Source organism: Drosophila arizonae, chromosome 3 (genome assembly GCF_054131065.1).
Source record: "Drosophila arizonae isolate 15081-1271.41 chromosome 3, UAZ_ARI_1.0, whole genome shotgun sequence".
Lineage (NCBI taxonomy): Eukaryota > Metazoa > Arthropoda > Insecta > Diptera > Drosophilidae > Drosophila > Drosophila arizonae.
In genome coordinates this window covers 30,666,193-30,692,615 of record NC_142923.1, presented here as the reverse complement: position 1 = coordinate 30,692,615, position 26,423 = coordinate 30,666,193, and the positions used below count along the sequence as shown (strand labels likewise).

Here is a 26,423-nt window from a genome sequence, read left to right as displayed (position 1 = left end):
TTTATACTGAAACAAAAGACAGACAATAATATGGTCCCTCTGAACGAGAACTTTTGATGTACATACTAAAAAACGAGGTGAAGTGCAGCGTTGAAAATATTGATTAATAATTATCTGCACAAACACAGATATATTTGTTTATAAAACATGACTGATCAACGGGGGACTAGAGTTTATGTCGGTAATTTAACTGATAAAGTAAAGAAGGATGATCTGGAAGGCGAATTTACAAAGTATGGAAAGCTAAATTCAGTATGGATTGCATTTAATCCGCCCGGATTTGCATTTGTTGAATTTGAACATCGTGACGATGCCGAAAAGGCATGTGACATTTTAAATGGTTCGGAGCTCTTGGGCTCGCAATTACGAGTGGAAATTTCGAAGGGTCGTCCACGGCAAGGACGACGAGGAGGACCTGGCGAAAGAGGACGCCGCGGTGATGTCGGCAGACACAGCATTACAAGTAGCAGTAGCAACGGTGGATTCCGGCAACAGAGAGGCTCCAGTAGCTCAAGCAGTCGCCATTTGGATCGCGGTTACAGTTCCGGCCGTTCAAGTACCACGTATGGCGGTACTAGAGATGGCGGCAGCAACGGATTCAATCGTCGCGACATATACAACGGAACGCGAGAAAGTAGTCGTTATGGCGGTGGAACCAGTTCTAGCTATAGTCGCAGCGGAGGGCAAAGTGGTGGACGATTCAGGTCTCGGTCCCCAGTTGCTAATCATCGTTTCTAAACCATATAATTTGAAGATGTTAATAGAGAAATATAAAATGTCTGTGCGATATTGATACAACCCAGTTATCATATAAAATCATTGCTAATATGTACATACATATACTAAAGACAAATATTAAGATTTGCTTTTTAATCAGCAAGAAATTCATCTATTAAAACATATTTCTATGCTAGGGCATCAGCTTTCGAATATTATTTATTTTACTTACAAATTGCATCAAACGAAATTTTTATATATTCAAATTTAAGAAATTAGCCAACTATTAAAAATAATTAAGTTAAATATATTTAATGAAAAATACGGACTAAGTCTTTGAAAACTTAGAATTCAAGAGCAAAATAAAAATGTCTAAAGTCGTAAATGATATTAAAACACAGTTTAAAAATTCATAGGGCCTAAAATCTAATTTATTTTTCTCTGATCCATGATCCATTTAATGATTATATTAAAGTCGGGATGGTCCCAAAATAGACAAAAAGACATACATATGTATGTCGTAATGCTTCCAACGTGATATGTAGGGACCGGACGCATATATGTACATATGTAAGTACTACACACTATGTACATACATATCAAATTAAAGGAAATTGCACATAGTATGGAAAAACATAAAATTAATATCGATTTTCGTAAATGAAGGTTACACACACGTTACCCTTTCACCTATAACGATATACATACATATGTATTTATGTATTTATTTTAAGTTTAATTATGATAAGTTAATCAGTCCTCTATGACTGATTATCTTATTAAAATTAAAAACAATCGTGTTAATTCTTGATTACCTGAAACATTTCGATCTCATTTTAAGCTGCATAGCCTACTTCAATTTTCATAGTATAATATTTTATAGCCATATGGTCCATATATCACATACATATGTACATATGTATGTATGCATGTACATATTTCAAAATATCGTTATGCATTTCTTCATTAAAGTAGCCGGCAAAAAAAAAGTTTACATACTTGAACATTTATTATACAAAATGTCCTTTAAACGGTATATTAGTTTATATACATACATATGTATAAGACAAGCATTTATTTATGACGCTAGTGAACAAAAGTTACATATGTTAGTTCCATTATAGCAAATTTATGCTACAAAATTAACAAGAAATGCCAGAAAGCAAGACGAAACCGTTTACGTACATATGTATGTATGTACATACATATGTCATGTTCAGTCATGGTCGAGGAAAGCAAATTTCACTAAAATCGCGTATAAATACGTACATATGTACATACATATGTATATTAAAGCGCCACTTAGATGGGAAAGGTGTGCGCGAAATTGCAAATTGTGCAAACCATTATAATTTATAAAAACAAGTTCAACTCAGATCAGGCTATCCTCCAAAAATAAAAGCGAAATCCTAGTAAGGATCTTAGATGGGTAGACACATCTGACCTAAGGAGGCATGTGTTGATCATCCAGTTGCAAAACGAAAAACGTACTATCTCGTCAAGGAGTGGCTTTTATTTAACGCTATTCGATTAACTCTTTCTCCACAATCTCCAGATCTCAACCCAGTTGAGCAGTTTTAGAGTTTGGAAGAAACTTGAAAGCTTTCCTTATGACTGTATTAACTTCCCAGTGCGTCAAAGCTGTCATGCAATGAATGTTAAAATTTTTATTTTATTTTGGTTGCTCATGGGCCTAAATTTGGGAGAAAAAAACATTTAAAATTCTAGAGCTTTAATCTTTAGCAAATACACACATTTGAATCTAATAAAAGTGTTCTCACAACAATGTAATTCAAACAAAACCATTATACCCTGATTTCCCATTTTCAATGGGTTCAGGGTATAACAAGTAATAAAGCTCTAGTCGAGACTGCTCGGCTACGAGATCCCCTGAGCCCTTCGAGCAATAGCTATTTCAATCATTTTTCTGCTTACACAAGAAATACGCAAACGCGCACACACGCATACACACACACACACACACACACACACACACACACACACACACACACACACCCCCATATATGTACATGCACACAAGCACCCACGCCTAACTTTTCTTGACCCACGATTTTCATAAAACTTTCTCTTCTCTCTCTTGTATTTGAAATACGTTTTTTACAAATATGTAGATGAGGGAGTGGGGGGAAAATTTTAACACAAACCGACTTTGTATAAATTGCATATAAATCTACATACATTAAAAATTTGGAGACTAGCTTTAAAGGTGTAGGAGATATAATTATATAACTGATTTTCGATAAGGGTTTTTATAGATAAAAAATATCGGGACTAGTTATCGATTTTTAAAGCAAAACTCGACATCCGCGTGGTATACACGGATATTTTACAAAAAAATTCAGGTATCTAGCTCTTGTATCTTCTGAAATCGACGCGTTCAAGCATACTGACAGACGGACGGGGCTAAATCAACTCAGCTCGTCGCCCTAATCAATAATATATATACTGTGGGGTCTGCCACGCCTCCTTCTGCCCGTTACATACATTTCATCAAAGCCAGTATACCCTGATTTCCCATTTTCAATGGGTTCAGGGTATACAAATTTTGAGACTAGCAATAAAGGTGTAGAAGATATAATTTTATAACTGGGTTTCGATAAGGTTTTTTATCGATAAAAAATATCGGGAGGAGTTATCGATTTAATGATAAACTTGATATGCGCGCTGTAATTACGGACATTTTAAAAAAAATTTGAAGTCTCTAGCTCTTATATCTTCTGAAATCGACGCGTTCATACATACGGACAGACAGACGGACAGGGCCAAATCAACTCAGCTCGTCAAGCTGATCAAGAATATATGTATATACTTTGTGGGGTCTGCCACGCCTCCTTCTGCCTGTTACATACATTCCAACAAAACCATTATACCCTGATTTCCCATTGAAAATGGGTTCAGTGTATAAAAATAATACATATCTCATAACATGACCCAACCTTCAGCCCAATCACAATCGCTGCTTCAACTGCGCAGTTAGCAGTGTGTAATTACATACATATGTATGTATGTGAGTAAAGGCACTATGCGTGTATAAATTACAGGCGAAGAATGACAGAAATATCAGTGCTTCGAAGGATTCAAATCTAGTAGTCGAGTAGTTTTGACTAGAGCTTCCTTGTTTTTTTTTTTTTTTGTATGTACATATGTATGTGCTTTGGGCCAGAATCACATCTCTTGTAACGCTTTATAAATGTTTGATCAAAATTGAGTAGATGGAAATTTTTTGATCGACTCATACATACTATTTACACATGTATATTTAAAAAGCTTAAGGACATTCTTATATGCATACCAAATAAACAATCTCTTATTCGTTCTTAAATAAAAGCCAGGCTGAAATATTTTTTAGAGATAATAATAGTAATGTACGATTACATACATTAAGAAATAAGATTATATTTTTTGTGTAACCTATGTAAATGTTTCTTGTTTTAGAATGCCAATGTCTTTAAGTAACTGATCAATATCATTGGGAGATGCCACTTCGTCTAGTCGTCTATCGCATTGCATGAACTGTAATAAAAAATTTTCAATAATTGAGCATTAGGTTTATTAATATGTATTAACCAACTCGCTCCAGTTCAGCACGCAAAGCAATAACTGCCTTTTCACGATCTGCAACTAGCTCCTCCAAGTACTGATATCGAAGTTTTTTTCGTGCGCGGCATTCTCGTGCGCTTTGTCTGCTTCGCTCTAAAGTCGTGGTATTTAATTAAATACAAATCATTATACATATTGTTTAAAATTAAAATTTAAAATATAATATTTTTACCGAGTTTAGCTTTTACATCGACTTTTTCCGACGACGATTTTCTGCCTGGCTTACGTCCTCTTCGTCCGCATTCCTTGCGTTCCTGAAATATGTAAATAGTTTTATAAATTTAAAACCTTTATTGCACGAATTTCTCTATGTTATATACATATATATAGACTATATACAACTACTAAATTTATAAATGCTGACTAAAGAGAAAAATAATAATAGAGCCATTATGTTTTGTGTGTACATACCCACATGTATATGTATGTACATATGTGCATATTAACAGTTCATAAATAATATGGATTAATTAATGTGTATCTCATATGCAATATTCACAATGATTGTTAGTTCTATGATAGATATAAAGAATTGTTTAGGGGTAAGTATTAAACACTATTAAATTTAGGTATTAATTAAAATTACGCATTACGCTGATTATTAAAATAAAACATAAGCCAAGTGGGGAAAATGCTTTTAACTATGTATGTATGTTTATAAATCTCCAATACTCGCTACGTCCTCTGCAATTGTTTACGTATTGCTTTGACTATATTTATGTATGTATATTAATTCATACATTCATACATATGTATGTATGTATTCACTATTTACAAAAACATACAACGCAATAGCCATAAGAATAGTGTTTAATACGTACGGTTGATTGATTTTCCTCCGTGATAGCCATTTGCATGCTGTCACAATCCATTTTGCTAGATTTGAAAATTTATTAAAGGTTTTGTAATATTTTTGTAACTTTTTCTATAGTGCTAATATCAAGCATCTATTTACTAACAACATATATTTACTCAATTTATCGATAAGATTCATCATTCTGGCAATGAACGTTAAAAGGGGTACTCCTTTAATTGAATATCGAATATATGTATTTATGTTTTTTACTTTGAATTTAAACATTCATAGGAAATATTTATATCCATTCAAGAAAGTGAAATGAGTATATTGGTTTTGTGCAAAGTCCGTCTTGCTGTCCGTCTGTCCGCAGAATGCCGTTTATTTCAGCGTTATTGAAGTCGGAGACATGAAATTGGGGACATATAATCGCGTATATCTCCGATTTATAAAGTGTTAATATATTCCTATCCATCTACTAAGAGCGTGACAAATCCGAAAATGCATTTTCCGATATACCAGAAATCATATTAGTTGAAGATCAACAAGCTATGGTGGATATATACCCGCTCATTGGGCATGACAAATCGGATAAAACTCTGTCTATGTAGAGTTTTTAAGCTAGAACGCTGAAATTTTGCACGTGAGCTAATGTTATGATTCTATAAATTACAAAAAAAAAAAAAAACAAGTAAACATACGGACAGACGGACGGACAGGGCTAAAACAACTCAGCTCGTCGCCCTGATCAAGAATATATAATTATGGGGTCTGCCACGCCTCCTTCTGCCTGTTACATACATTTAACAAAACCATTATAACTTAAATAAATTCATTAACTTAAATAAATTGAATTTAACGCAGGGGGCGCTAATCTGATGACCAAATTTTTGTTACATTTTTTTTGTACATTTTACAAAAAAAAATTATTGAAAATGATTCCCTATTGTTACAGTAGCCATTGTTTTTTTTTTTTTTTTTTTTTTTATTATTTTAAAGAAAAATAGATGTAGTATAATACAAAAAATAAAAAATAAAGTTTATATATGAAGCTCTGATGGCTTGTGATTGAGTGTAAAGGGGGGCGCTAACCTGATGACGCGCAGTGTATATATGTCTTATTCGTTCTCAAAGAAAAAATCTGCTGCTGTAAGAAGACATTATTGGTGCACTGCCCAGTGGCGGAAATGCCCATTATTTTGTCCATTACTCATGGATTACTTGTCGCCTGTGTGCATGAAAAGATCGATTACAAGCTGCCTTAATTTTTTAAGGAATGGCCGCTTTTTCTCCCGGGTGCATGAAATTATTGAATTTTGTAATGCAGAAAGTAATGAGGTGACGAAGTTTCCTTCGGCTCTCCATTACCCATGCGTATACTTTTTAAATATTGTAATGTAGAAATTCCGCAACCTGAAGAAAACGCCCTATACATTTTCAAAATCGCTTATGGGTTAGTAATGTGCGTACATTACAACACAATATACCTGCAACCCATTTTCCCCCTATATAAAATGGCTTACTTCTTAATGCAATGTAATTGGAGAAATAATTGATTACTAATTGAAAGATAGAAACGCTTGAGTACTGTAGTATTTATTGTTTTAATTTTTAAGAATTATTATTTATTATTTCTTAATATCTATAAATAAATGTATAGTCTATGTCTTATTACTATTTTATTATATCTATCTACATCTAAATCTTAAGCTATGTCTTATTATCTAGTTTGTCCTTATTATCGAACTTCTGCTTTGCCAGTCGACCATTCTGGACCCGAAAGCAGTTTCTTATTGTACTTATATAGGTCTTCTTAGTGGACTCTTTGGTTTTTATAGCATCTGTAAATTAAACATTATTAATTTTTTTGTCATTAAAAGTACATGTAAGATGGTTTATACATACCAGATACTTCCCTTTAAATTTACGTCCGCACGGCTCAACAATATCAGAAAAGTGACGCGCCGCGGCGGGTAAAACGAAAACAGGAATTATCACACATATGCATTTTTGCACTTGTATTTACACTCATTAACACTATCACACAAAAGGAATAGGCATTGACAAAGAAACCAAACCAAAGAAGGCACGCCTTCCATACAAAAAACGGTAAAGTCCAAAACGAAATTCGGCGATTTCGTCACGACGCGTCGCGACGCAACGAAAGACGAAAATCGTTTGTTGGTTAGCGGGGAAGGGGCATACAAAAACGAAGTTGACAAGAGCTCGATTCTGTCGTATGAGTAGCACTTTTTATTTTGTACATTACAAATGCGCTGAAAAAAATGTTCATAGGCAATGCATTACTTTTTTCTCGCATGTAATGCATTATTTCAACAGACCTCATTCAGGTGGTCGCCACTGGGTGGGTGTATACATATTTGAGAGAGCCGTGGGCATCGAGAGAGAGAGAGAGAGAGAGAGAGAGAGAGAGCGAGCAAGGGAAACCAGTGTTGCCAAATCAGCTTTTTTCCCGTCAAAACTGGCTTTTTTGAAAAGCCGGCTGCTGGCCTTAGACACAGCAATAAACGCAGGATGAAAATATGAATGAGTTTGGGTATAAAACCTGCGCTCTGCAGAATAATGATCCAGACAAAACTAAAAACCATCATAGTTTGTTTGAAGAAAAATAGTATAAAAACAAATTTATATTCGTTATTTGCGTTAGGATTCTTTAATATTTTAATTTATAAATTTGGTTAACAATCTGGTATCCTCAATGCAAACCCATACTAGCACTTTTCTAAACGTTTAGGTCCGTACAACAAAACATAAGCGCAATGCCAGTCACCACCTCCAGACAGTCGTAATATCTCATCAGTGGTAACAGATGTCACATCGTCGTCGTCGAACTTATACCAAACATCACCATTTGAGCGTACCCAGGCCACATAATGACCAGATGAACTCGAGCGACCCTTATGAGTTAGAACAGCTTTAAGTGTATAATAACCAGAGTTGTTGCTGCCCAAATCATTATCAAACCAGAATTGCTCATATTTTGTTTCATCATCTTCTCCGTCGACTTCCAAAGATTTCGCTGTCTTATTTATCTGTGTTTCGACATCCATTTTTTTGTCTTCGTGATCCTTATATTTGGATCGCATGGGGCATAGTTTGTTCTGTAAATCGGGCGTACACAGCTCAAATGCATCGAAATCAATTGGAAATTTGATATCTTTCAATACTTTTGCATTTATGCCTTCCTTTCCTTTATATTGAAATCTGACAAATTGAACGGTAAGATATGCTGGAAGTCGACTTATCAAATACTAAAAATACAAACGATTAAATTATTTTTTGTTTCTATTTTATATATGATATATATGAATATATGTTGCCTCACAGTTCTTGTATAATGTGCATCACGACCCAGCGTATTCGAGTTCTTTACCAATTGCTCCTTCATTTTCTATTAAATAAAATATTAACATATGTAATGCAACAATAATTTGATTGATGATTACCGATTTGAGGCCGCTTTGCATATACTTAACTTCCATCGATATAAAACAACTGAGCTGCAAAAAATTTTCTGTTGAAACCGTAACAGGCTCATCAGGAGCTTCATCAGCAGTCATTTTGACTTCAAAAGTTCCACCAAAGAATTGTTCAATGAATGAGCTTTGAAGAAAATAATCAATTTTAAGCAATATGTCAATAAAAATATCGAAATTATTTATAAAATAGCATTTAAAAGTGTCTGCGCAATAAAATAACAATGCATATTAAACTTTCATGTTAAATGGGTTTTAGTCATTTTCTAAAACCAACGAAGCAGATACTTACTTATGAACTTTTTTATCGGTAGCTTCACCTAACTCTTGTTTTAATGGTAAAAGTTTTTGCTGTAACATTTTCAGTATTTCAGACCAACATTCATTGGCATCTTGCTGCCGATAGGTGCCATTTTCTCCAGTCTGTGCAAACTGCGGTGATGCCCTATGTAGGGCTTGCAACAGCACAATTGGTGTAATAGTTGTTCCCTTCTCCATCTGTGCAAACACTATTTTCATAGCTGATGAAATAGTAAATGCATATGAAGTGGCGTCAGAGCTATCAGGTTGAAATTTTTCCAAAGCTTTTCGTAGTTCCGGAACAGCCCTTAAACATTGTACAGTGGCATTCATGTAACATGTATTGCCGAGGTTAGTTAAACCGGCAGGTAAGCGCATCTAGAAAATTGATGTCTAGTATTTAAGACTTAATACTCTTAAATGTAAAGGGCAATACCGCGGTGGCTGCTTCTGCGTCGTTCATGTCTTCAATAAATTTAACTGGTGTTTGGGGCATTTCGGGAACTTTATCCTTAGAACCCAATAATAAGACTACGGCACCCTTTGGAATATAAATGGTCATAGAGATATCGTTAAATACTTCATACAACTTACGTCTTTTAATTGTAAATTCCATTCATCATCTTTAAGTATGCCGCCTTTGCACATTATTTTTTGGCGTTCCGGTTGAACTCCCGTTAATGCAAAAAGTTGAGCTTTAAATAATATTGGGTCTTCATCAGTATTGACATCAATATCCGGATATAGTTCACGGCCCCACTTGACTTTAACTGAACAGAAAAAAGCTAATTTATTATCAATTTCAACACAAACTGTTATTTAAAAACTTTACCTTTAAAAGATGGCATTTCGGAATTAGTAACAAATAATTTTAAAATCACAAAGTCATGCAATTCTAGACAGAATTGGTGATGCTACTTTCAACAGTGTGAATGACTATCCTCGTTGTTAACTATTTATCGATACATCGATAAACGAGATATATATAATATCACTGACCAAACAACACATAGACTAGACATGTAGAGCAACGTTTTTCCACGCCGCAAAATCTGTGTAGCAGGTCCCGACCAACTTCGTATTCGCTCGGCTTGGTATTGGCTGGCTCGGGTAATGAAAGATAGCACGACGAAATCAGTGCGCTCTAAGCACGCAAACGAGATGGTCATGCATGCGCTTTGCGGTTTTTGTCTTACTCTCCCTCTCTCTCTCTCTCTCTCTCTCTCTCTCTCTCTCTCTCTGTGGGCTCTCAAATCATGAAGCTCAGCAGCGCACAAAAATTGAAATTTCTTCGCGACGGTCCCAGCTCTTTCCTTTTGAGTAAAGAGTATACCGAAATCTTAAAATCGTTTGCGACATTCATGCAAACAAAATGTTAGCGTTTCGATATACATATTTATGTATATTTATGGGAAGGGTATGAATGCGTTGAGGCGCATAAAGAATATGATCTCGCGACGGGCATGCACACACACACTTGTAGTCCCTTGCTACATGTATGAGCATTTGTGACCTGCGTGCGTTACTCTTGCTGCTTGTAGCAATTTTTAAGCCCAGCATTTGCATTTGGTCGGTCTTACGGACTGTCATAACCACTTTAAACAGATGTACTATGTATGAACATACATACATATGTACATAAGTACATTTATATATTATTATTGCTAATCATGTTCATAAATGGGTTTATATCCGTAAATAATTATACATAATTAAAATTATTTTATACACATTTTCAACCGAAAAAATTATCGTAAAACACTACTAACTTTATTAAATGCTATGCAATATTTGAAATACATATGTATGTCATATTACACTCAAGCTTTACTCATTATTGTCAAAAATTTCTAATTAAGTCATAATAGCCCATTTGATAGTCACCCTACGATTCAAATCATACAAAATTTACAAACTACTAAATCCAGAGACAATTAGCTTGCCATCCCATACAAACATACACATACACAAGTGTATGTATGCATGTGCTCACTTCACAAGGCAGACCAACGGCAAATTTTGGGCTTTACAATTTGCACAGGCTGTTATGCACAGAAAGAATACATTTTCGCGACGAGCATGCACACACACACTTACATCCTTGCTACGTGTATGTGCTTTTGTGTGCGTGCGTCGCGAAACTCAATACTTTCTCAGTATTTTCGTCTATCATCAACCCACTTCATCAACGACACTTCACCTCAATATGGACATGAGCTCTGGAAAAGATATTGATGATGCTATCGACGCGTTCAATTGCTCTGTTTAGGCAGCAGCTAGAACGGCCTCTGGCACAGCCCCTAGCTTTTTTTACGCCATTCAAGTGTATGGCATCGCAGCCAAATGTCATTTGAATAAACTGCGAGTATTACAAGCAAAAACTTTAAGGAAGATCACTGGGGCTCCGTGGTACATTAGAACAAGAAACATCGAACGCGACCTCAAAGTAACAAAAATCGGAGACAAAATACAGGAGATAGCCAAGAAATACACTGGAAGACTGAATGCACACCCAAATAGCTTGGCCAGACGACTAGGCTCTGCAGTCAACTGCCGTAGAAATATAAGGAGAAGACTAAAACGCCACCACCCGTAAGACCTACTGGATCGGGTCTTGACCTAACACCTGCAGATTTGACAAGAATATATGCATATAATATTAATAATAATATAGCTCTTAAGTAAATAAATTTTTGTAAATATCTGTTTAGATTAAGTTACCAATTAGGTAGCGGTGCGCTAAGCTGTAAATAAATACATTTTATAATTTCTCTCAAAAGCTGCTGAGCTTCATGATTTGAGAACCCACAGAGAGAGAGAGAGAGAGAGAGGAAGAGAGAGAGAGAGAGAGGGAGAGTAAGACAAAAAACGCAAAGCGCATGCATGACCATCTCGTTTGCGTGCTTAGAGCGCACTGATTTCGTCGTGCTATCTTTCATTACCCGAGCCAGCCAATACCAAGCCGAGCGAATACGAAGTTGGCCGGGACCTGCTACACAGATTTTGCGGCGTGGAAAAACGTTGCTCTACATGTCTAGTCTATGTGTTGTTTGGTCAGTGATAATATTGACACTAACCACTAAAACTAAGCAGAGAACAATTACACCGGAACAATTACGCCGTTTTGTCTTATTTTCGGCCAGATCTGGCTTTTTTTCAAGTGCAATTGCGGAAAAAATTTGGAAATCGCGGATAGCGGAATATATGGCTTATTTATGAATCAAATCAGCTAATACATATTTTGCTTAATACCTGATATTAGTTACCGATTAGTAGACAAACTAACAAGTTGGCAACTATTAAAGGCTAACATCACAAGTTCTGCAATACTTTCATCTCTAACATAAAGTAGTTAGCTTCAGTGTTGCCGTTTTGGCTTATTTTGGGCCAGATCTAGCTTATTTTCAAGTGCGATTGCGGAAGAAATTTTGAAATTGCGGTTGGCGTAAAATCTGGCTTATTTATGAATTGAATCAGCTAATAATACCGATTAATAGATAACTAACAAGCAGCACTAACCAGAGAACACATAGACTAGACATGTAGAACAAACTCTTTCAACACCGAAAAAATGTGCTGAAGATACCGGAAAACTTCGTATTTGGTCGGCTCGGTCGTTTGAGGCTCAAGCAGTGAAAATAAGGCATGACAAAGTCAGTGTGCTGCGACTGCTGCCACTAAATGCACGCATTACCATATAAAGCACGGCTATGCGCTCTTTTTTCCTTACTCACTCTCTCCCTCTCTTAATGCTCTCTCTCTATGGTCTCTGGAATAGCAGCAGCGCACAAAATTTTTAAATTGTTCGCGACGATCTCAGCTCATTCCTTATGAGTGAAGGGTATACCGAAACTTGTAAAGCGTTCGCCACGTTCATACAAAATGTTAGCGTTTTCATGATTATTTCTAAGAAGGGTATGAAATCGTTGGTGCTCATAAAAATATGATTTTGCGACGGGCATGCACACACACACACACTCTCCCTTGCTACATGTACTATGAGCATTTGTATGCCTGTATGTGAAGCTCTGGGTGCCTGTAGCAATTTTGAAGCCCAGCATTTGCATTTTGTCGGTCTTTTGAAGTGCTCACATACATATGTATGTATGTATGTATGTATATATATTTGATTGTGTGTACGCATGGGATATAACTTTTAGAAGCATTTGTATGCCTGTGTGCCTTTACATGTGCGTGTGTGTATGCCTGGGAGATGAATATTGGCGTGTGCCTCCCTCAACTTAGAATGGTGTGAACGCTGAAAAATGGGTATTTCAGACACAATTAAGCTGTTTCAGGACAATGGCCCTTAGCCTAAGGCCACGAAATCGAGTCCTGTCTACTTTTCAGGTAACCAAAACTTTTGGAAACACCTCCCCAGCCCCCAGACCTGACCTCTATAAAAATATTTTGGAGCCAGGTAGACTGCCGAGGCTACAAAACCTCGATATTTTCAATATCTTTCCTAAAGACATGGCTATGGGAGTCCTGTCTACTTTTCAGGTAACCAAAACTTTTGGAAACACCTCCCCAGCCCCCAGACCTGACCTCTATAAAAATATTTTGGAGCCAGGTAGACTGCCGAGGCTACAAAACCTTGATATCTTCAATATCTTTCCTAAAGACATGGCTATGGGAAGAGTAGGCCAAAATCGGCTCCAAGGACACAATAAAAATTATAGCCACTTTACAAAAACATCTAAGGGACCCTCTAAAATATAATGAATATCATACCAAATGTTAAATGTGAACCATTTTAATAGAACTCGAGTTAGGTCAGTTGATGAAGAAAAACCGAATATTAAAGTAACGCCAAATTTAGGGTTTTTTCGGTTTCTGTAAAATTTTTGTTAGTTATATTAAATATACTATAATGATATACACCTCATCGGAAAGGTAATTTTTCCATCTACAATTTAGCATTTAAAATTTGTAAATTTCACCTAATATTACTTGTGTTATGGGCGGTTGAAGTTGAAAAATAAAAAAAACCGAATATTAATGTTAGACACTGTATGTATGCTTTGCTAAAACAAACGACGTCGTGGCAACTGGGAAAATTATATAATTTGAAAAAATTATAATAAACATAATTTGCGCGGTTTGGAGGCGAACCCGAGACTTATCGATTGAGCGTCTCGCTGCTAGTAAAAACGCTACCTCTCTCTCGAAACTGTGATGTTGAAACTGAAATAGATTCACTGCTGCAGTGCATTCTAGCAAATCTAAACTAAACAAGTAAGAAAGCTCTAGTCGAGATTGCTCGATCCCCTGAGCCCTTGGAGTAATAGCTATTTCAATAATTTTTCAACTTACACAAGAAATACGCACACACACGCAAGCACGCATACACAGGCAGGAGTTCGAGTTGCGTTTTCATGGAGTGCGGTCGATGTTATTGTGATCCATTGTTGACTATAGCTTGCTCCGAGTTTTTCCCTGCGAAAGTGGAAATATCTAAAGAAAACGTGTATGCTGTGGGCGCAACGTACCCAGCGACCTCGAAAGCTACCAAAGACTTACTGCTCGGCGGTTCGTATAGTACCCCGGTGGTAGATTCCAATGGTGCAAGAGAGGGGGGCAATAGCGTCATTGTTTTGGCGTCAGGGCTTTTCTCATTCCTTTTCTTTTTCAAGCGCGAAAAGTTTTGTCAGTAGGCGTCATACTTGCGAAATTAATAAAAATCAGGTGCATTCACTCTAACAGCTGTTAGTAGTGCTGGAAATTGCAGCGGACAATCAGCTGCTCATTAACTTTGGTGAGAGCTAAGTCTTAGCAAAGACAGCAACCTAACATCTGGAGTGAAGACGCAGTTACTAAAAGTAGACCGTACTTTCGGGCTCTTGCTGTAGTTAAGCTGAGTTATGGATGCCAGAATGGAGGACGAGCTGCAAGCTTTCGCGCGTCGATCCTCGTTGAAGCGATCACCGCAGTAACAATAGAAGGCGCTGCCGCAGCCGTCGACCTTTAATCAGTCCCCAGTGGCTGAGTGCCAGGCACCTAACTCACCAAAAGAAGCGTTAGCCCAAATAGGAGTTACGCTAGAGGTCTTGACTGCCTTAATTGGGGATCAGCGGCATATTAATGCCCTAATGGGAGAGGAGCTGGCTAGGATTGTCAATCTCCATAAGACGGCCGAAAAGCTCTGCAACCGACCGGTTAAAAACTACGAGGTGCAGACCATGCCGCTCCAGAAGGTAGTGGAGAATGCGAGCACTAGCGCGATCTCAGGTAGCAATACGCCCAAGCGGTCGAGGGAAGTTGCCACCCATCAAAGGAAAACACCCTCAAAAATGCCGAGGCCCAATAAAGGCGCAGCGAACCCAAAAGAACCAATGGCTACAGCTGAAAATTCAAACCAGGCAGGTCGACAGACAAACCCGAACAGCTGGACAGTCGTTAAAGGACGCAAGCCCATGCAAAAACGACCCAGAAGTGACGCAATCGCGATTTTAGGCGTGGGTGGTTGCAGCTATGCGGATATGCTTCGTGTAGTCAAGACCGACCCAAATCTAAAGCATCTGAGCGGCGACGTTCAAGGCATTAGGAAGACAGCTAAGGGGAACCTTTTGTTGCAACTGAGCAGAAAGCCGGAGCATAGCGCTGAGGCTCTTCATGAAGCTGTAGGCAAGGCCTTGGGTGACTGAGCGGTAGTTAAAACACTTACCGAATCGGCTCAAATTGAGATTCGTGACCTATATAAGAAAGCCAGCAAAGAGGAGATCTTGGAGGCAATTAGGGTGGAGTTGAAGGATAGCTCACTTCCCATTGAGGCTATCAAATCGCTTCGACCGGCTTTTGGTGGACAGCAAAGAGCTACAGTTGCTCTTCCAATCGGAAAAGCCAAAACTCTGCTCGAGCTGTCCAAAATCAGAAATGGATGGGTTGTATGCCATATCCGCGCCGTGGATCAGCCTAAACGCTGTTTCAAGTACCTTGATTACGGTCATATGGCAGCAAACTGCAGCAGCGACTGTGACCTAAAGGGCGCCTGTTTCAGGTGTGGAGAGATGGATCACAGTGCCAAAGCATGCACCAAGCCACCAAAATGTAGCCTCTGCATCCGGAAAGTTGAAAAGCAGACGGACCACTCAGCAGGCAGCTTCAAGTGCCCATCCTACCGCGAGGCTGCTCGTAAAATGAAATGTTAAGGTTCCTTCAGCTTAATTTAAATCATTGTGTTGCTGCCCAGGATCTTCTAGAGCAGACCATAAGGGAAAAATGTATAGACGTAGCATTTCTCAGTGAGTCTCACCACTGTAGAACCAGCTGCCCTAGGACATGGGCAACAGATGCTAATGGCAAAGCGGTGTTGTGGGTATGTGGTAACACAACGAATATTCTTTCGAATGTTAAGCCATTTAATGGGCTCGGACATGGCTAATACGGTAGCCTATGGCTCTACAGCTGCTACCTGGCCCCCAGCATGCAGCTCAGTGATTTCACAACGCCGCTTGACGAGCTTGCCGAGGATGCTAGGTGTCGGATAGCAGGAGATTTTAGCTCATGGGCGTTAGAATGGGGTAGCCACACAACAAATGCCAGAGGCCGTATCTTACTGCAGATTTTCGCGACACTAGATGTTGCACTGCTCAACACTGGCCACGAGTTCACCTTCAGTCGGGCTGGATACGGATCTGTAATTGACATTACTTTTGTCTATTGGTGGAATGCACAAATAGGTGACATTCGTCGCAAATACATCATCCCTCGTTCGGGAAGCAACATGGAGCCACTGCGATAGCTATACAGGCAGCGATCATACGGCACTTCTGTTCACAACAGGTGAGCCACCTGCCAGGGCGTCAACCTTGTGGAGGGAATCGTATAGGCTGGATACTTTTGATCCCGCGGCTTTTTCAGAGGCCATTCAGTCTCTGGTCACAATTGGTAATGTTGAGGCCAGAGCATGCCAAATGGTGGCCAAAATACAGAGTGCCTGCAATAGCAGCATGTTACGCCGCAAGCAGTTCACGCGACAACAAGAGCCTACGCATTGGTGGAATGCACAAATAGGTGACATTCGTCGCAAATACATCCAGGCGAGAAGAAGCTATCAACGGGCTCGGGGTAGGTCAACGTTTTTCGAAAAACAATTAGCTTACCAGGCAGCTAGAAGACAGTTGAAGAAGGCCATGCGGGCAAGCAAAAGAGAATGCTTTCTATAGTTGTGCGACTCAGCCGAATATGACCCTTGGGGCAGGGCATATAAGACAGTAGTTAAAGGACTATACGCAGGTAAACAGGTGCAGCCGACGGATCGTCTGGAGCTTAAATTGATTGTGGAAACGCTCCTTCCAGAATGATTAAGCTCCATTCATGCCCCGGAGTCCGAGTCTGCAAATCAGGGCTCAACGAGCACTCAAATTGTTTTAGTTACAGACGAAGAAATCTTAGTAGCTCTCAGAGGTCTTAGAACTAACACAGCTCCAGGGCCGGACGGGATCCCAAATCGTGCGCTAAAGCTAGCTCTCGCCTTGCAGCCTAGTACGTTCGCCGAATTATTCAACGAATGCTTAATACAAGAGACGTTCCCTACAAAATGGAAGACCCAGAACCTGGTATTGCTACCCAAGGCTGGCAAACCACCAGAAGAGACATCTTCATACAGACCGATCTGCCTCTTAGACACCATAGGAAAGGTATTTGAGAAATTGATCTGCTCTAGACTGGAGACTGCAATTGCTAGCGCCGGAGGCCTATCACCAAATCAATTTGGATTCCGGAAGGCCCGGTCAACAACAGATGCTCTAGAAAAAGTTGTTGGCCTGGCAACTTCCGCCATCCAAGGCACCAGATGGAGGCACGGGACGAAGCAATACTGCATCATCGCGACTCTGGACGTTAAGAACGCCTTCAACACAGCTAGTTGGGATATGATACTAAATGCGCTGTCACAATATAATATCCCTAAATATCTAAAAGAGATCATAAAGAGCTACTTCAGAGGAAGAACACTAGTATACAACACGAGTGAGGGTCCCCAAACTCATACAGTGTCAGCTGGAGTACCCTAAGGCTCAGTGCTGGGGCCTCTCCTGTGGAATATCATGTACGACGGCGTACTGCGCTTGGAAGTACCAGCAGGTTCGCACACCATTGGCTTTGCTAATCATGTGGCCGTCGTCGCCATAGGCAAGGAGCTTAAAGATACAGAGGATATGTGCAGCAAAAGTATCAATCGCATACGAAGCTGGTTGACAGGAGCTGGGCTCGAGCTTGCAGCGCACAAAACGGAAGTCGTCTTAGTAAGCAGTCGCAAAAAAGTGGAGATTGCAATATAAGGATAGGCAGCGTCAGCATCGCGTCAAAGAGAGCGATTAAGTATCTTGGCGTCATGTTAGACACAAGATTAACTTTCCGCGAGCACTTAGAATATGTGCATAAAAAGGCAGCTGATTCTTGTAGAGCTCTCTCAAGAATTATGCTTAACACGCGGGGACCTAAACAGCAACCACGTCTTCTTCTAATGAGCGTCATTAGGTCTGTCATCCTCTTTACTGCGCCAATATGGTCAAGAGTGATGGCAACGCCGAGATACAGCCGGGACAATTGCGCGATCTACAGACTGAGCGCAATCAGAGTCAGCTGCGCTTTCAGGATTATCTCCGATGATGCGGCGCTCGTCATAGCTGGTATGGTACCACTGGAGTACTTGGTCGCCGAAGCCGTGGAGCGGGATTCGCACGCGCCTGTGCGACACAACGCTACCAGGGCGAACAGCATTGCACGATTGCAAAGCAAGTGGAATAGCTCAGCTAGTGGGCGGTGGATGCACAAGCTCATCCGGGAGCTCGAACCATGGGTTAACCGCAAACACGGCGAGGTTAACTTCTATCATTCGCAGATCCTCTCGGGTCATGTATGCTTTCGGAGCTATTTGAAGCGCTTTGGCCACGAGGAATCTGACGAGTGCCCCTGGTGCGAGCGAGGGCATGTGGAAGACGCCAACCACATTCTTTTCGAATGTGGACGGTTCCTGGAGGAGAGGCGTCGTCTAGAAGAGGCACTGGGACACTCCATCAGAGCGGACAACATAGTCAACGCCATGCTGGAATCGGAGGTAGCTTGGGAACTAACGAGCACCTTCGCGGCCACAGTGATGATGGAGCTCCGCAGAGTCGAGCGAATAAGAAGACGAGCTGTAACAGGCTAAGGTAGCGCATAGTGCTTGCAAAGCAATGCTTTACGGCCGTCCCGCAAGCATCGCACGCTATCCAAGCCACCACTCAACTTGCAACTTGTAGTATAATAAGATTGTAAATAAAGAAATATAAAAAAAAACAAGTAAGAAAGCTCTAGTCGAGACTGCTCGACTACGAGATCCCCTGAACCCTTGGAGTGTTAGCTATTTCAATCATTTTTCGCGTCCTTCACACGCACGTACGCACACACAGGCATACATACACACACACGCATACAGACACAAACGCATACACACACTTACATACACACACACATACACAAACACATACACACATACACAAACACATACACACACAAGCACCCACGCATAAACACGCATGGGCTGCAGTGTGCGCTTACTATGAGAACTTAATTGTTTAATAACTTTGTGGACGTACGATCTTCACGAAACTTTTAGATTATGATTATAACATGGATATGCATGTAATTGCCAAAGCACAAGTCTCTAGTATTTGAAATACGCTTTTTACAAAAGTGATGGTGAGGGGGTGAATTTAAATTTTAACAAAAACCGAAATTGTATAAATTGCATATAAGCACATACAAAAAATTTGGAGACTCTAGCAATAACGGTGTAGAAGATATAATTTTATAACTGGTTTTCGATAAGGTGTTTTATCGATAAAAAAAGATTGGGCTGAGTTATCGATTTTTAATGATAAACTCGATATCCGCGCTGTAATTACGAACATTTTACAAAAAATTTGAAGTCTCTAGCTCTTATATCTTCGGAAATCGACGCGTTCAAACATACGGACAGACGGACAGACGGACAGGCAGACAGACGGACAGGGCCAAATCAACTCAGCTCGTCACCCTGATCAAGAATATATATACTTTGTGGGGTCTGCCACGCCTCCTTCTGCCTGTTACATACATTTCAACAAAACCATTATACCCTGATTTCCCATTTTCAATGGGTTCAGGGTATAAAAAGAAAACACACACACATAATCACCCACGCATAAGCACGCATGGGCTGCAGTGTGCGCTTACTATGAGAACTTAATTGTTTAATAACTTTGTGGACATACGATCTTCATGAAACTTTCAGATTATGATTATAACATGAATATGCATGAATTTGCCAAAGCACAAGTCTCTAGTATTTGAAATACACCTTTTACAAAAGTGTGGATAAGGGGGTCGACATAAAGGTGGGGGTAAATTTTAACAAAAACCGAAATTGTATAAATTGCATATAAGCATACATTAAAAATTTGGAGACTCTAGCAATAAAGGTGTAGAAGATATAATTTTATAACTGGTTTTCGATAAGGTTTTTATCGATAAAAAAAGATCGGTATGAGTTATCGATTTTTTATGATAAACTTGATATGCGCGCTGTAATTACGGACATTAAAAAAAAAATCGAGTCTCTAGCTTTTATATCTTCGGAAATCGACGCGTTCAAACATACGGACAGACGGACAGACGGACAGACGGACGGACGGACGGACGGACAGACACACAGACAGACAGACAGACAGGGCCAAATCAACTCAGCTCGTCACCCTGATCAAGAATATATATACTTTGTGGGGTCTGCCACGCCTCCTTCTCCCTGTTACATACATTTCAACAATACCATTATACCCTGATTTCCCATTGAAAATGGGTTCAGGGTATAACTAACTGTTGACAATTCTTCACTTCACACTTCATTCGCAATGTGATTTATAGGCTAATGTCGGACTGGGCGCGATAAGCAATGCGATAATATTGAGCGGCAATGTGCGAGAAAGCTCTGCATGCAAATTTACATGTAATCGCTTAAAAGATGTCAGAGGGCATGCGTAGCTAGAAGAGAGCTAAAGCGAAAAGTAAAGCAGGTTGCAAGAAAGCGATTCTGAATCGCTTTCTCGCTTTATCGCATATTAACGCTTTTCTTATACGTGTGTTTTTGTTGTGTGCTGACTTTAAGCCCGTTGGTTAGTTGGCGAGCTAAAATCTTTTTCGCGATTCAAGCTTAATAACAATTTATTTCAAAACGGATTCTATCTGTCTGTCCGTATGTATGAGCGCGTCGATTTCAGGAGATATAAGAGCTAGAAATAAATTTCATATGTCCGTATCTATAGCGCGCACATCGACTTTATCTCCAAAAATCGATAGCTCATCCCGTTATTTTGTTATCAATAAAAAACGTTATCGAAAATCAGGTATAAAATTATATCTCCTACATCTTTAAAGCTAGTGTCCAAATTTGAAATATAGACTTATTTGTATTTTATATAATTTCGGTTGTTATTGTAATTTAACCCCCACCCTTATTTGCACCCCCTCACCATTATCTTTGTAAAAGGTGTATTTCAAATGCTTTGGCAAATGCATACGTATACATGTTATAATCATAATCTGAAAGTTTCATGAAGATCGTTCATCGATAAGAAAAGTTGTTAAGCAATTAACTTTCCATGTATCCAATGCGTGTTTATGCGTGTGTGTGTATGCCTGTCCGTGTTTGTGTGCATGCGCGAATAATGATTGGAATATCAGTTGCTCGAAGGGTTCAGGGGATCACATAGTCGAGCAGTCTCCACTAGAGCTTTTTTACTTGTTATACCCTGAACCCATTTTCAATAGGAAATCAGGGTATAATGGTTTTGTTGAAATGTATGTAACAGGCAGAAGGAGGCGTGGCAGACCCCACAAAGTATATATATTCTTGATCAGGGCGACGAGGTGAGTTGATTTGGCCCTGTCCGTCTGTCTGTCCGTCCGTCCGTCCGGCCGTCTGTCCGTCTGTCCGTATGTATGAACGCGTCGATTTCAGAAGATATAAGAGCTAGAGACTTCAATTTTTTTAAAATGTCCGTAATTACAGCGCGCATATCAAGCTTATCATAAAAAATCGATAACTCATACCGATCTTTTTTTATCGATAAAAACCTTATCGAAAACCAGTTATAAAATTATATCTTCTACACCTTTATTGCTAGACTCTCCAAATTTGTAATGTATGCTTATATGCAATTTATACAATTTCGCTTTTTGTTAAAATTTACCCCCCACCCTTAAATTCACCCCCTCACCCTCACTTTTGTAAAAAGCTTATTTCAAATACTAGAGACTTGTGCTTTGGCAAATTCATGCATATTCATGTTATAATCATAATCTGAAAGTTTCATGAAGATCGTATGTCCACAAAGTTATTAAACAATTAAGTTCTCATAGTAAGCGCACACTGCAGCCCATGCGTGCTTATGCGTGGGTGATTATGTGTGTGTGTTTTCTTTTTTTTTTTTTATATTTCTTTATTTACAATCTTATTATACTACAAGTTGCAAGTTGAGTGGTGGCTTGGATAGCGTGCGATGCTTGCGGGACGGCCGTAAAGCATTGCTTTGCAAGCACTATGCGCTACCTTAGCCTGTTACAGCTCGTCTTCTTATTCGCTCGACTCTGCGGAGCTCCATCATCACTGTGGCCGCGAAGGTGCTTGTTAGTTCCCAAGCTACCTCCGATTCTAGCATGGCGTTGACTATGTTGTCCGCTTTGATGGAGTGTCCCAGTGCCTCTTCTAGACGACGCCTCTCCTCCAGGAACCGTCCACATTCGAAAAGAATGTGGTTGGCGTCTTCCACATGCCCTCGCTCGCACCAGGGGCACTCGTCAGATTCCTCGTGGCCAAAGCGCTTCAAATAGCTCCGAAAGCATACATGACCCGAGAGGATCTGCGAATGATAGAAGTTAACCTCGCCGTGCTTGCGGTTAACCCATGGTTCGAGCTCCCGGATGAGCTTGTGCGTCCACCGCCCTTTAGCTGAGCTATTCCACCTTCTTTGCCATCGTGCGATGCTGTTCGCCCTGACAGCGTTGAGTCGCGTAGGCCCGTGCGAATTCCGCTCCACGGCTTCGGCGACCAAATACTCCAGTGGCACCATACCGGCTATGACGAGCGCCGCGTCATCGGAGATAATCCTGAAAGTGCAGCTGACTCTGATTGCGCTCAGCCTGTAGATCGCGCAAATGCCTCGGCTGTAGCTCGGCGTTGCCATCGCTCTTGCCCATATTGGCGCAGCATAGAGGATGACAGACCTAATGACGCTCATTAGGAGGAGACGTCGTTGCTGTTTAGGTCCCCGCGTGTTAAGCATGATTCTCGAGAGAGCTCTACAAGAATCAGCTGCCTTTTTATGCACATATTCTAAGTGCTCGCGGAAAGTTAATCTTGTGTCTATCATGACACCAAGATATCTTATCGCCCTCTTTGACGCAATGGTGACGCTGCCGATCTTTATATTGGCAGTTTCCACTCTTTTGCGACTGCTGACTGGTACAACTTCGGTCTTGTGTGCCGCAAGCTCGAGCCCAGCTCCTGTCAACCAGATACTTTCGCTGCACATATCCTCTGTATCTTTGAGCTCCTTTCCTATGGCTACGACAGCTACATCATCAGCAAAGCCAATGGTGTGCGCGCCTGCTGGTAGTTCCAAGCGCAGTACGCCGTCGTACATGATGTTCCATAGGAGAGGCCCCAGCACTGAGCCTTGGGGTACTCCAGCTGACACTGTATGAGTTTGGGGACCCTCACTCGTGTTGTATACCAGTGTTCTTCCTCTGAAGTAGCTCTTTATTATCTCTCTTAGATATTTAGGGATATTATATTGTGACAGCGCATTCAGTATCATATCCCAACTAGCTGTGTTGAAGGCATTCCTTACATCCAGGGTCGCAATAATGCAGTATTCCTTCGTCCCGTGCCTCCATCTGGTGCCTTGAATAGCGGAAGTGGCCAGACCGACAACTTTGTTAAGCGCGTCCGTTGTTGACCGGGCCTTCCGGAATCCAAATTGGTTTGGTGACAGGCCTCCGGCGCTTGCAATCGCAGTCTCCAGCCTAGAGCAGATCAGTTTCTCAAACACCTTTCCCATGGTGTCTAAGAGACAGATCGGTCTGTACAAAGATGGCTCATCTAGTGGTTTGCCAGCCTTGGGTAGCAATACCAGATTCTGGGCTTTCCATTTTGCCGGGAACGTCTCTTGGATCAGGCATTCGTTAAATAATTCGGCGAACGTACTTGGGTGCAAGGCGAGGGCTAGCTTTAGCGCACGATTTGGGATCCCGTCCGGCCCTGGAGCTGTGTTGGTTCTAAGACCTCGGAGAACTACTGATATTTCTCCCTCTGTAACTAAAACAATTTCAGTGCTCGTTGAGCCCTGATCAGCAGACTCGGACTCAGGGGCGTGAATGGAGCTTAGTCTTTCTGGAAAGAGCGTTTCCACAATCGATTTAAGCTCCAGACGATCCGTAGGCTGCACCTGTCTACCTGCGTATAGCCTTTTAACTTCTATCTTATATGCCCTGCCCCAAGGGTCATATTCGGCTGAGTCGCACAACTGTAAAAAACATTCTCTTTTGCTTGCCCGAATGGCCTTGTTCAGCTGTCTTCTAGCTGCCTGGTAAGCTAACTGTTTCTCAAAAAACGTTGACCTACCGCGAGCCCGTTGGTAGCTTCTTCTCGCCTGGATGCATTTGCGACGAATGTCACCTATTTGCGTATTCCACCAATAAGTAGGCTCATGTTGTCGCGTGAACTGCTTGCGACGTAACATGCTGCTATTGCAGGCACACTGTATTTGGGCTACCATTTGGCATGCTCTGGCCTCAGCATTACCAATTGTACCCAGAGACTGAATGGCCTCTGAAAAGACCGCGGGATCAAAAGTATCTAGCCGATACGACTCCCTCCACAATGTTGACGCCCTGGCAGGTGGCTCACCTATTGTGAACAGAAGTGCCGTATGATCGCTGCCTGTATAGCTATCACAATGGCTCCATGTTGCTCCCCGAAAGAGGGATGAAGTGACAAAAGTAATGTCGATAACAGACCCGTATCCAGCCCGACTGAAGGTGTACTCATGGCCAGTGTTGAGCAGTGCAACATCTAGTGTCGCGAAGATCTCCAGTAGGATACGACCTCTAGCATTTGTTGTGGGGCTACCCTATTCTAGCGCCCAGGAGTTAAAATCTCCAGCTATAATGGCCTTCCGACCCCTAGCATCCTCGTCAAGCTCGTCGAGCACCGTCGTGAATTCACTGAGCTGCATGCTGGGGGCCAGATAGCAACTGTAAAGCCATAAGCTACCATATCGGCCACGTACGAACCCATTGAATGACTTAACATTCGAAAGTACGTTCGTTGAGTTGCCGCATACCCACAACGCAGCTTTGCCATTAACGTCTGTTGACCATGTCCTAGGGCAGCTGGTTCTACAGTGGTGAGGCTCACTGAGAAAAGCTACATCTATATATTTTTCCCTAATGGTCTGCTCTAGAAGATCTTGGGCAGCAACACAATGATTTAAGTTAAGCTGCAAAAACCTTAACATTTCATTTTACGAGCAGCTTCACGGTAAGATGGGCACTTAAAGCTGCCTGCTGAATGGTCCGTCTGCTTTTCACCTTTCCGGATGCAGAGGCTACATTTTGGTGGCTTGGTGCATGCTTTGTCACTGTGACCCATCTCTCCACACCTGAAACAGGCGCCCTTTAAGTCACAGTCGCTGCCGCAGTTTGCTGCCATATGACCGTAATCGAGGCACTTGAAACAGCGTTTAGGCTGGTCTACGGCTCGGATACGGCAAACTTCCCATCCTATTCTAATTTTGGACAGCTCGAGCAGAGTTTTAGCTTTCCCAATTGGAAGAGCAACCGTAGCTCTTTGCTGTCCACCAAAAGCTGGCCGAAGCGATTTGATAGCCTCAATGGGGAGTGAGCTATCCTTCAACTCCACCCTAATTGCCTCCAAGATCTCCTCTTTGGTCGCTAACTCATCTAGATCGCGAATCTCAACTTGAGCCGATTCGGTAAGTGTTTTAACTACCGCTCGGTCTCCCAAGGCCTTGCCTACAGCTTCGTGCAGAGCCTCAGCGCTATGCTCCGGCTTCCTACTCAGTTGCAATAGAAGGTCCCCCTTAGCTGTCTTCCTAATGCCTTGAACGTCGCTGCTCAGATGCTTCAAATTTGGGTCGCTTTTAACTACACGAAGCATGTCCGCATAGCTGCAACCCCCTACGCCTGAAATCGCAATCGCGTCAGTCCTGGGACGTTTTTGCATAGGCTTTCGCCCTTTGACGACTGTCCAGCTGCTCTGGTTTGTCTGTCGAGCGGCCTGGTTTGAAGTTTCAGTTTCAGCTGTAGCCCGTAGAGCCATTGGTTCTTTTGGGTTCGCTGCACTTCTATTGGGCCTCGGCTTTTTGGGGGAGTTTTCCTCTGTTCGGAGGCAACTTTCCTCGACCGCTTGGGAGTATTGCTACCTACTGTAGCACTAATGCTCGCTG

At 40.9% G+C, this 26,423-nt stretch overlaps 3 protein-coding genes across 3 annotated transcripts; 1 reads left to right on the top strand and 2 right to left on the bottom strand.

Annotated features, from left to right (window-relative positions):
- Rsf1 (Repressor splicing factor 1) lies at positions 1 to 1,130 on the top strand. Its single transcript, XM_018004543.2, has one exon. The coding sequence runs from the start codon at positions 148 to 150 to the stop codon at positions 736 to 738; it is 591 nt and encodes a 196-aa protein (XP_017860032.1). The 5' UTR covers positions 1 to 147; the 3' UTR covers positions 739 to 1,130.
- Positions 1,131 to 4,077: 2,947 nt separating this feature from the next.
- Positions 4,078 to 5,300, bottom strand: REPTOR-BP (REPTOR-binding partner). The gene is made up of 4 exons (XM_018017415.2): positions 5,160 to 5,300; positions 4,511 to 4,592; positions 4,310 to 4,431; positions 4,078 to 4,251 (listed from the first exon to the last, which is right to left on the bottom strand). Exons 1-4 carry the CDS (start codon positions 5,208 to 5,210, stop codon positions 4,150 to 4,152), a joined length of 357 nt encoding a protein of 118 aa, XP_017872904.1. The 5' UTR covers positions 5,211 to 5,300; the 3' UTR covers positions 4,078 to 4,149.
- A 2,479-nt stretch (positions 5,301 to 7,779) lies between these two features.
- Positions 7,780 to 9,889, bottom strand: Usp14 (ubiquitin specific protease 14). Its single transcript, XM_018004522.2, has 7 exons — positions 9,764 to 9,889; positions 9,526 to 9,701; positions 9,368 to 9,472; positions 8,924 to 9,309; positions 8,602 to 8,758; positions 8,481 to 8,546; positions 7,780 to 8,406 (listed from the first exon to the last, which is right to left on the bottom strand). The coding sequence occupies exons 1-7, from the start codon at positions 9,777 to 9,779 to the stop codon at positions 7,867 to 7,869; spliced, it is 1,446 nt and encodes a 481-aa protein (XP_017860011.1). The 5' UTR covers positions 9,780 to 9,889; the 3' UTR covers positions 7,780 to 7,866.
- Positions 9,890 to 26,423: the final 16,534 nt, after the last annotated feature.